This window comes from Castor canadensis, chromosome 3 (genome assembly GCF_047511655.1).
Source record: "Castor canadensis chromosome 3, mCasCan1.hap1v2, whole genome shotgun sequence".
Classification (NCBI taxonomy): domain Eukaryota; kingdom Metazoa; phylum Chordata; class Mammalia; order Rodentia; family Castoridae; genus Castor; species Castor canadensis.
Window position 1 is genome coordinate 159,278,280 of NC_133388.1, and position 11,259 is coordinate 159,289,538.

The 11,259-nt window shown below is 39.3% G+C and overlaps 1 protein-coding gene and 1 non-coding gene across 2 annotated transcripts; both read right to left on the reverse strand.

Annotated features, from left to right (window-relative positions):
- Nucleotides 1-1,879: 1,879 nt before the first annotated feature.
- Nucleotides 1,880-4,821, reverse strand: Rpl30 (ribosomal protein L30). Its single transcript, XM_020177518.2, has 5 exons — nucleotides 4,716-4,821; nucleotides 4,570-4,622; nucleotides 4,178-4,323; nucleotides 2,706-2,836; nucleotides 1,880-1,980 (listed from the first exon to the last, which is right to left on the reverse strand). The coding sequence occupies exons 2-5, from the start codon at nucleotides 4,588-4,590 to the stop codon at nucleotides 1,931-1,933; spliced, it is 348 nt and encodes a 115-aa protein (XP_020033107.1). The 5' UTR covers nucleotides 4,591-4,622; nucleotides 4,716-4,821; the 3' UTR covers nucleotides 1,880-1,930.
- On the reverse strand, nucleotides 2,206-2,337 carry LOC141422093 (small nucleolar RNA SNORA72). Its single transcript, XR_012446745.1, has one exon. It is a non-coding gene; the product is annotated as a small nucleolar RNA SNORA72 (small nucleolar RNA).
- Nucleotides 4,822-11,259: the final 6,438 nt, after the last annotated feature.

Sequence of the window (11,259 nt, forward strand, 5' to 3'; positions counted from 1 at the left end):
ATCCACAGCCCTCCTGAAGAATTATCCCACCACAAAATGTTAATAGTGCTCCCAAATTAAATAGAATTTAACTGAACCAAAATTGCTAAAGCCAGATTCCAAAGTATATCCACAACCTTTAGTAACACTAAAACCATGAGATGTTACCTTGAAAGAAACCGTCTCACCTATCAATATGGGAATCCCCGCATAGATGTTAGGTAGCTATTAGGAGATACTCCTCACTCCAACTTCATTAAGTGCTTAAACTTTCTGTATAATGTATAGAAAACTATCATTTCCTGCATCTCATTCATCTACAAGATTGTCCGAGTAGTTGAAAGGACAGGGAGAAGTGGGAGATTGATCTTCTGCCTTTGGTAACCTCCCTCAAAAAGCTCCACTCACACAGCATATGTACCATACCAGCACCATTCAACTCGATAAACCAGTAACTAAGTATTTTCCCCAAAATTAATTCTTCTCAATGTTCCAAAAAGTTATTAATCTACTTAGGAAAAAAGAGTCCCACGGGACTTACTTTTGGGAGATGTGATACGCAGTTGCCCAAAATCTCAACATCTCACATCTTTGAGAACTAAATGACATAAAACATACCTAGGCAATCTGACACTTAACATTTACTGAAGATCTGAGCATATCCTTGGTCAGTCATTTACTCCAAACACTGCACCTCCTCAGGAAAGAGTCTTTTCTACTAAGTTTAATAGATCTTTTCTTAGCCTATGATAGTATTTAGGATGGAAACACTTCACTTCACCCTTTTGCTACTCAGCTTCAGCAAACTGCAAATCTGGCCATTTAACCTCAGTGCCTCTCAAACATACTCAAATACAAAATGCAAATAGTATCCTGAGACAAGAATTATGAAAAGTATCTTGGACTAGGGACATGGCTCAAGTGTAGAGCACCTGTCTAACAAGCTTGAGGTCTTGAGTTTGAACTCCAGTACCACCCCCCGACCAAAAATAAGTCTTAAAAATCCAAACATCCCTAACCCAAAATCTAAAATGGAAAATACTCCAATATTAAACTTTTTGAACACTGGTAAGCCACAAGTGGCAAGTTCCATACCTCTAATCACTCCATGTACAATTTTTTTTTTAATTTTTTAAGGTGTGTACTTTTATTGAACAAGTCAGTATACAAGAAGGCCTGGCTGCATTCACACTTCAACCCACTCCAGGGAGAAAAAAAGCCTTCATACATCTCAAGTTGGAAGACACAAAGGGAGGGTCTGTGATGGCTGACCATTCAAAATAAAGCAAAACAAAAATATCAAGAAGATTAAAAACTTTTGCATTATGGAATTTACACAAAAGCAATGCTGTCACCTACCAAGTGGACTGGATGACGTCAAGCCATCCCGCTTTCAGAGCTGAGCAGCTTTTGGAAGGATGAGGGACTTTCTGTAACAGTCTATCCTCATATTTGGATTGACAAAAGTCCTCAGTCACATTGTAGCTATCTGGGGATGCTAACCCCAGCCAACTGATGTCACCTTCGCCATTCCAGATTTTAAATCCTGAGTCAAAAGTACCAAAAAGCAGAAACAAAAAACCCCACCATGCAGATTTAAAATACTCTGTAAAGTTACCTTCAGGTTATGTGCACAAAATGTATAAAAACACAGATGAATTGTGTTTAGACTGAGGTCCTATCCTATATGCAAATATTCCAATACTGGAAAAAATCCACTCTGAAAACTCCTCTGGCCCCACATACTTTGGATAACAGATATGTAGAGTACTCTTTTTAGGAAAGCAAGAAAATGGTAACTGAGATGTACAATTCTTCACCCAAAGTTGTGCCACCGTATCTAGCTGTTCTATCCTGAGGACGACAAAACAAAGACACAAAATAACCAAAATGGATCCAGTATTTTTAAAACCAGCTCTGGCAAGTTTTATTAAAGAAAAAATTTGCATCATTACTTCTCTCCAGTCTGTTCTGGCATGCTTCTAATTATATCGGAATCACCTAGAAAATAAAAACAGTGGTTTTACAATTCATTTAATGGCAACTGATAGCCACAAAGTTTCTCTATGCAGGTTACACATTCTTTAGACAAGTCTGCACATTGGCACTGGCTATCTGCAAGCTATTACATCAGCTAATTACTGTCTTTTAAGGTTGACCAAAGACAACCTAGAATCTGAACCATTACATGACCACACAAAATGATCATATAATAAATCAGATCTGGTTTGTCACCAGCATTTATAAAACCAGGCCTAGTCAAAGTACTAGGTCTGGGGACACATGCGTGGTCATAATATAGCGAATGTTTAGCCTGTCCTGATTATTACAAAATCAGAACAGCGAGAATATTCGCAGTATTTTATGAGTTAACTAAAAATTCTAAGTTTAAAACATAAAATAATGTGTTTCTGTAGGCACTCCCACATAACCTAATTTTACCTATCTGTTCTTAGGCAGCAAGTAAGGATTACGTCTACTATTTCACTGGATTATTTCCCCCCATAGCTTCATATTTTACCAAAGTCATCATATCTTGGGTACTTCATCAATGACAGTCATAATCTTAAAGTAAAAAGACTTGAAACAAAACCAATTATAACGTACTAGCATTGTTTATCAATTTTCTACAAAACGCAACTATAGGATATCCCTGTTTTATAAAAATCCTCATGATTTGAATTTGAGCCAAAGACCATTTGCGTTAACAAGGAACACTTGCATACCTGGATCAATGATAGCCAGTGTGCATACTCTGTAGTATTTTCCACATGCTGTGCCCAATTCAATATTATTGCCACTGTAGTGATGGACTCCAGTTTTGGCCAACATAGCATAGTATTCTATTTCAGATTTCCTTTAGAAACCAAAAAAAAAAAAAGATAAATTTTAAAAAGTGACTGACAAGACTGTTAACTACTTCTCATAGCTATAATGTTGGTGAGGCTTTCTATTAATAAACCACTTACTAGTAGAGACAATATTATCCAATATTATCATACCCACTGATAAAAAAAAGAGCCCATCTTTACTTGGATCTCTTGCAAGTAATGTGGTTATCAGCAAGTATCTACTGAATATCTACTGTTTAAGATAGTACCTATGCTCATGGAAGAGGGTAGGATGCAAATTAAACGAAAGCAAATCAGTATTAACTTAGCATTAATATCAGACACGTTCCATCTCCCACAACAACCTGTAATGTAGGTATTATGTACTCCATCTTTCTCTAATGAACAAACTGAGGCACATACATAGTAAGTGGAGGATCTAAAACTCAAACCCAAGTTATCTTTAAAAGGTAAGTCATTTTCATCACCAACTGATGCCCTGAAACCTAAATGGGGAATGGTAATTTACCTAATGCATAAAACACTTCGGTATCAACTAGTTTTAAGAATATGAAAGGAGTTCTCCAGAACTTGGCCATTTAACATGTGGGTCCACAGACCAGCAGCAGTGCCACAATGGGTACTTCCTGTCAGAAGTGCATCTCAGGCCCCATCCCAGTTCCACTACAACAAACTTGCATTTTAACATTAACTCCCTTACATAGTCACATTTGAGAACGACCCCTAACCCCTCCCCCCCAAAAAAGCTTGAAGAATGGTTTGGAAAAAATACCAAACATTCCAGATTCTGCCAAAAAATACAACAGGTTATGCGTTACCCCCGAAAATCAAGAGGCTTATATTCTGCAAATTTCTTTAGTTTATTTACAATACTAAGTTCAATTTTAAAATAGCAAATTAAAAACAAACATAGGCTCAGAAAACTGATACCATGGGCGGAACTAGGTGATTCCATGGTACCCGGCATGAATGTTTCTTCCATGGCTTTTCTACACCGATACAAGTACATAAAATGAAGTACCTCTAAAGCATCTCAAAGCTAAAAGTAAAAATCAAAAATAATAGGGCACAAAAACACATGGAAAAGCACGCTGTGTCTACACTTCCCTCGAACTTAGACGTCCTGTGTTTGTTCCCCGTCACACATTACTCCCTAAAGATAAGCGTACAGAAGAGCACATGACGAGGTGGGGAACCAAATCGAAGGCCAAACAACTATTTCTCAAGTGTTCTCTGAAAACGAGTTCTGCGTAAAATGGGAGTTCCTGCTGCCCAGATTGCCAGGTTGCCCTCCTAGACATCGGGTCACTTAGAATGTACACGCGCGGACGGGTCCCTCCCATTACCTCAAGGCCGGGCAGTTGTTGGCGAGGATGACCAACTTCGCTTTGCCCTGTCTGATCATCTTCAGAGTCTGCTTGTACCCCAGCACATACTTCCCACTTTTCATAACAAGCTGGAGCCTAGAGTTGATCGACTCCAGGGACTTTTTCTATAAAGCAAACATTGAACAGACTTGAAGACCTTATTGGCAACCATCGCAGAAAAAGACCCGGCTTTCTGGAACCGAGCCCCACAATAAAACCTCCGAAGTCACCGAGAACATGGCGGGTTCCCCTGGGGATCCCGCAATCGCTAGCGGGCATGCGGTCTCCCCCACGCGCTCTCATCTGCGCGCCCGGGCGGAGACTCATCTCTCCACGTGAATCGGCTTCCGGCCCCGGCCTGCTTCACTCACCGTCTTCTTTGCGGCCACCATCTTCCTGCCTTAGGTGCGGGACGGCCCCCAACCTAAAAGAGAGAACAGAACAGTCCGGAGTTCCAAAAGGCAACCCGCAAGCTTTCCCACACTGCCTAAACATCTGCCTGGTGGAGCTCACTCACCCACAGCAGCAGGCAAGATGGCCGGGGAGCGAGAAAGGAAAGAATTCCCACAATGCAAAGCTCTTCACGGCGGAGACGGGACACCGGAACCGGAAGCGGAAGCTCGTTGCAGCGGAAGGGGTGGGACTAAAAGCGGAAGGCCGCTGTCGGTCACCATGGGTACCGCCAGTAAGTTTAGTAGCTGGTGGTTTGCGTGTGTTTGTTGTGGGCTCGAGGTTCTCTGTGTTATGTTGTTCTGATACTGCCTGCTGAGGGTTTAGAAAACGAGAAGCGGCGAGCTGGGCGGGAGTTGGTGAAGCCGATTGAGAGTGAGGTGGGAGAAGGGGCAGCGACGACCGACTGCTGAGTCCCAGCGTCGTTGAGCTCATCTGTGCCCGAAGGCGCGGCTGTTGGGGAGGCGGCTCGGTCCTCCCTGTGCACTGCATTTACTGCACCACCCTCAGCTTGTCGAAGCAGCTGTATCCACTCCCCTGCGGTCGCCCAGATTGCCCGTCCCTTGGAGAACGGTGGCGTCACTTGCAAATTCACCTAGGCTTGCTGTTCAACTTGTGAGCCGAATTTGCACTAAAAAGGCGATGAGTAGATCTCATTTAAAAAAATCTTCCCGCTTTAAAATTTGGACCTTGGGATGAATGTCCAGTGGTGGATTACTGAAGAGATTAGGCACTAAAAGTTCCTACCCCACTCGCTAGCACCAAAAAAACAAACAAACAAACAAAAAAAGTAAAATCAGACTAGTTAGTAAGCCATTTGCTTATTATTTTGCCCTAGAAAAGAACGGGAGAGGAGGAAGCCTCGCACCACCACCCTGACCTACAAAAAATAAAAAACATGCATGCTGTGCCAGAAACTTTACTACATTATTTACCCATATTTTACTTAACAGTCACAAACTATGAGATAGTAACCTTTTTATTCCCAAGTTTGCTTATCTAGTGTACTGTCAGAGGTGGGACCAGAATCCAGGTCTGTAATTTAGGTCTGATGTGAATTTAACCAACAGTTGAGTTAGATTATCAAACTACTTCAACATTTATGTATAAATTACTTAAGATTGGCCAAATCCAGATATTTCCTCTTTATTTGTCTAGTTGTATCAACAGTGAGCTCTTCTACTAATTTTACAGCTAACAAATAGTCCTGTGATTTAAATTCAAAGAAAAAATCCTAAAGTAGTTGTGACACTACTACCTGGTAAAGGTTAAAACACCAGCCCCCTCTTTTAATCGTGTCTTTTTTTCTTTTCCGATCTGCTTCATTCATGATTTTCAAACTATTATAAAAAATTGAATTATCTACTTAAAAACACTTTGTTACAATCCACTTCGGGTACAGTTTGGGAATGTTAAGAGTCTGCTGTTCCTATTAGACATTCAGCCATGACTCTTTTTCCATTATCATCAAACAATTTGCATGGACTACACTCTCAGGAACTAATAGTCATACAGAGAAAACAAGACCTATGAAAACACACTCAGTATAAATCTAATTGCCATGTGTAAGTAAGAAATCATTGTTTCAGATACTATTTGTTCATTCCACAAACTGCCACATGGCAGGTCCTGTGTTAGGTGCTGGTTATTTCACATGCTTTCTGAAACCTTGCAGTCTTGTCTGTAGAAAGACAAACAAAGAGCATAACATGTTTATTCAATTTAACAAGTATATTTGAAAAATTCAGCTTCACTCCAGGAACTGACAATACACAGATATAAGGCATGATGCCTGTTCTTTAAAAATCTACTATCAATTTAGGCCTTAAAGGAGAGAAATAGTAAGAATAATTTACTTTTGTGAGACCTTCCTGTTCACAAATCTTAATTTATGGTTACAGTAATGTCATGGGCATTATTAACCTTATTTTACAGAGGATAAAACGAGAGAAAAGAAATTAACTTATCAAAGGTTAAGTCAGGACTGAGATTTGAAGTCAGGTTCTCCGCAAGATTTTTGAAATCAAGGGAAGATGCATTTTAGTCAAAGAAGAGCAGAAGCAAAGCTAAAAGATCACAATCAGAGTACAGTTTGGCTGCAATAATAGCATTCCTAAGAAGGCATTATAAGAATACTAAAAAAGTGGAACATTATAGAGCCTGGAGGTATAGCTCAGTGGTAGAGTGGCTTGCCTATGGAAGGCCCTGGGTTTGATGCCCAGCAACCCTCCCCTCCACACATACCCATAATTTAAATGTTCTAATTATGTAAGTTTAGAGTAGAATTTTAAGTAATGATTCTGTTCAAAATTTTACTTCTTAGTCTAGACATGTCTGTTGGGATCCAAAAGCCACAGTCTGACAAGGTCACTGTGACTTAGCAACATTCTGACAAGGTCAGAATCTGCAGGTGCACCATGTCTCTATCATGGTGGGAAGGAACGCTAAATGGTTTCCCTTGACTGAAAAGAAGTTTATACTTAGTCAAGGACACTGGCAATAAGAAGGCATGGTGGCAAAAACAGGTTGTAACTAGGTCAGAGTGTTTTTGATGTTTAAGTCTCTTCCTTTTTTGTATAAAGCTTGATGAGAAAAATAAAAATTTCCCAGTTGGTCATCAGCCTTCTGGCCCTCTCGATATGTGTCTTGTCTTGTACATTCCTGCTCTGAGCCCTTTCTGATTAAGGACTTCTGTAATCCCGGCATGTCTCCAGAAATCTCCTAGGACTCCTTATCCATTACTGAACAAATGGTAGAGAACTTGCCTAGCAAGCTTGAAGTCAAGAATTCAAACCCTAGTACTGAGGAAGAAAACAATTAGATAAATATAAATTAAATAATAATGATCCCTTATACATTTGTATTGAGTTCTATACTTTCTAAGCTTTTAAAAATGTTTCATGGGGCTGGTGGAGTGGCTTCAGTAGAGTGCCTGCCTAGCAAGGGTGAGGCCCTGAGTTCAAACCTCAGTACCAGTGTGTGGGAGGAAGAAAAGATGTTTATGTTTTTTAATTGTAAGTTGTTTTAATTTTAATTGATAGTCATCAATAATAGGGTATAATGTGATGTTTCGATATGTGTACATTGTGGAATAATCAAATCAAGCTATTTAATGTATTTATCATCTTACATGTTTTTCATTTTTGTGGTAAGAACATTTAAAGTTTAGTCTCATAGCAATTTTGAAATATGCATTATTGCTGGGCACAGTGGTAGGTGCCTGTGATTCTCAAAGGGCTGAGACAGGAGAATGCTGAGTTCAAGACCAGCATGGGCAGCATGTTGAAACCCCACTTCAAAATCATATTCCTCATTGTTGTTGAACCATATACCCTTTGATCAACATCTCTTAGGCTTTGTTAACCACCATTCTACTCTTCTGTGAGTTCAACATTTGTAGATAATCTCTATATGAGCATGAAGTATCTGTCTTTCTCTACCTGGCTATTTCACTTAACATAATGTCCTTCAGGTTAATCTATGTTGTCCCAAATGACTGGAGTTCATTTTTTATGGCAAAATAATATTCCATAGTGTGTCCCATTTCTTTAACCATTTATCCCTGTGATGGATACTTAGATTGTTATGTGTTTTAGCATTCACTTTCCTTCAAAATAATCAGAATAGCAATTACCTCCATTTTAGAGAAAAATTAAAGCTCTTGTGACTTTCCTGAGGTGCTTCTTGTTATATAATACCAAATTTCCTGTCCTCACAATACTTTAAAAAAAAGGATTGCTTACTCTAAGAGATCTTGCCATGACATGGCCATGTTCCAATAAAACTTTATTTACAGAATCAGTCAGCTGGCCAGACTTGGCCAACGGGCCATAGCTTGCTGACCCTTGTATTAAAAAATTACTTCTATTATTTAAAAGTTACTTGAAGTTACATAGAGAATGCCCTTTTTCTAAAGAGATTGTGCAGAAGTATTCAGTGGAAAAGTGTCATAATGTTTTAAATTTATTTTCAAATGGGTACAAATAAAAATGTATATGAATAGGTAGGTAGAGTACATGCAGCCAAGTGTTAAAAACTGCTGAATTTAGGTGGAGTGTATACAGGTGTTCATTGTCCTATTCAATTTTTTGCAAGTTTGAAAATCTTTGTGCTAAAACATTGGGAATGTGTATGCTTTCAGGAAGGTTTTTGCCATGCAGATGTTATTCTAGATGCTAGTCTGTAGTGTCTCAGAATGATTTGAAAGAATACCGATGGGTAAATGTGGCAGGACAAAATTATCACAAGGCTGTCCCTTTATTTTCCTTCACTAAAATCTTTGCTTCAAGTTTTCAAAACCTCTGTGGGCAACTGCATTTATTGTGCTTTCTGATTTTTTACTTGCTATGAGAATTAAAAGTGACAGGTTGCATTCCTTGTTAAAGCACATGCAATACTAACAAGTTCATCTGATTGATATCGGTTCAGTGCACTGGCCCTTACTGCCAAGCAGTTAAAATGATCATTTTCATTGTCATTGACTATTACTTAATGTCAAGATTAAGAAGATGCATGCCACTCAAAAAATATCACTGATTACTCAAAGGAGAAATGGACAGTAAATGCAATTTTGTGATAAAATCAAAACATGGGTATATGGAAGAAAAATGATAAGAGGAGTCCTTGGAGGTGAAAAGATTAACTACTACCATTGAGATATAAAACTTCAAAGTCACAGTATCATCAGTTATTATCAAGCTAGTCATCTAACCAGACTAAAGGAATAAAGCAAGACGGGTGGTTGTGGAGGAGAGCATTCAGGAATAGGGCAAGCATTGTGTATTAGTCTGGAGATGTGTTGTAAGCAACAGAAACAAGCTCAGTTAAGCAGGAAAGCAATTTATTTTTGCAGTTCAACAAATGGACAAGAAGCCAGGACAGCAAGACCCAGATATGCGTAAACTCATCATGGGAGAGATTACACCATTTATTAGTTACATTCAGAGCACACACTGCAAACCACATGACAGTACCTTGATTTTACCTTACCATAATTGAGTGTTTTGTGTATAACCATTCTATAGGTTTGGCTGCTTCTGGATAAATGAGTAAATGGCAACCAGTAAATTGCATAGAAACTAACCAGTTTCCTTGTTACAATAAAGTAAGTTCTTTGATAAGATACAATATGGAATGTGGTGTGTGGTGAAGAGGTGATGTCTCTTCTTCCTCCTCCTCAGATAGAGGTCCGCTGTGTACCCAGGCTGGTCTCTGACTCCTGGACTCTGCTCCTCCTGTTTCAGCCCTTCAAGTAGCTGGAACTACAGGTGCAAGCCACCACACCAGGCTAAGGATATGTAATGTCTTGATGGAGGCCCACTGATTGATGATGCTGGCAGAGACATGTTGGGTAGGAAAAGCAAATCTAATCCAGTATCCATTACTGTAAAGATATCTGTTTGCCCCCTGAAAGGTCCATTTTATCTTCCATGAGGTGGCTGCTAGATCACATCCTCATGCTGCTGGTAAATTGGGCACTCAGCCTGCCAGGTGAACCTTGGTAAGGGGAGGAACATGGTGTTGAGTCCCTTCCTGGATCCTGTCCCTGTCCCTAGAGTTGTTTTATTTCTAAACCCATTTATGAAGCATTGGGGTGGCCCATGGGAAAGACTTACTGATATCTCCAAAGTATCTGATTGTTATTGTTCACTTGATTATAAAATGCTTCCTCTGAAGAAAACAGAAATACCATGGCTTAGCTCACACATTATCACTGAGGAGAAGTGAAATACATTAGACAACTCCTAATGTATGGGGAAGAGGAGGAACTTAACTGGCCCTTGTTAGTATGAAAGTGTTAGGATTTAGGAAATTTCAAGTTACATATTTACTTTGAACTAATATGTGAATTATCACACCTCTTTTGGGGAAAAAGTTTTTAAAATTTTCACTAACTAAATTAAGTGTGACTTTAAAAAATACATCCCCCACAGCAGGAGGCTACTGTACACTGATTGGTGAGTCCCTAAATAAGTCTGTGCCCTATAAAAGGGGGTTATCAGAATACAGACATACACAGAGAGAAGACCAAGTGAAGATACATGGGGAGGGTAGCCATCTGCTAGCCAAGGAGAGAGGCCTCAGGAGAAACCAATCTGCTGACACTTTGATTTTGGACTTGACCTCTGGAACTTTGAGGAAATAAATTTCTGTTGTTTAAGGCACTCAGTTTATGGTGTTTTGGTACAGCAGCCCTAGCAAACTAATTCAGATGGCAATATAACCCATTCTTACACTAAATAATGTTAGAATTCACGAGTGATAATTGATTTAAATGAAAAAGTGGAAGAAAAGGGAAGTGCTTTCTTCCAGTAGGAATGCCAGCTAATAAATGTAGAAGGAATGATTAGAAAATCACCATTTGATAACCATCATAATAGTAATGATCTAGCAAGCAAGAAACCAGTGCTACAAAAGGAGCACTAATACTTTGATGAGAAACAGGATATTTTTCACTAATCCTAATAAACTATGAAGAATGAAGCAGTCATTTTACAGTGAAGAAACCTGCTAGACACTTCCTTAACTAACTGATCAAAGCAAACATCCCCAATAATAGGACCACCATTCCCTTGTGCCTCCACAGGAATACACAGATATTACAGCCAAAA

What these genes read in the sequence shown, in the direction of transcription:
- Rpl30 (XM_020177518.2), bottom strand. Translation starts at nt 4,590, where the DNA reads ATGGTGGCCGCAAAGAAGACG. An exon ending in TGGTGGCCGCAAAGAAGACG is followed by an intron (nt 4,324 to 4,569) that starts GTGAGTGAAGCA and finishes TTTGCTTTATAG; the next exon opens with AAAAAGTCCCTGGAGTCGAT. An exon ending in ACTGGCTATCATTGATCCAG is followed by an intron (nt 1,981 to 2,705) that starts GTATGCAAGTGT and finishes TTTATTTTCTAG; the next exon opens with GTGATTCCGATATAATTAGA.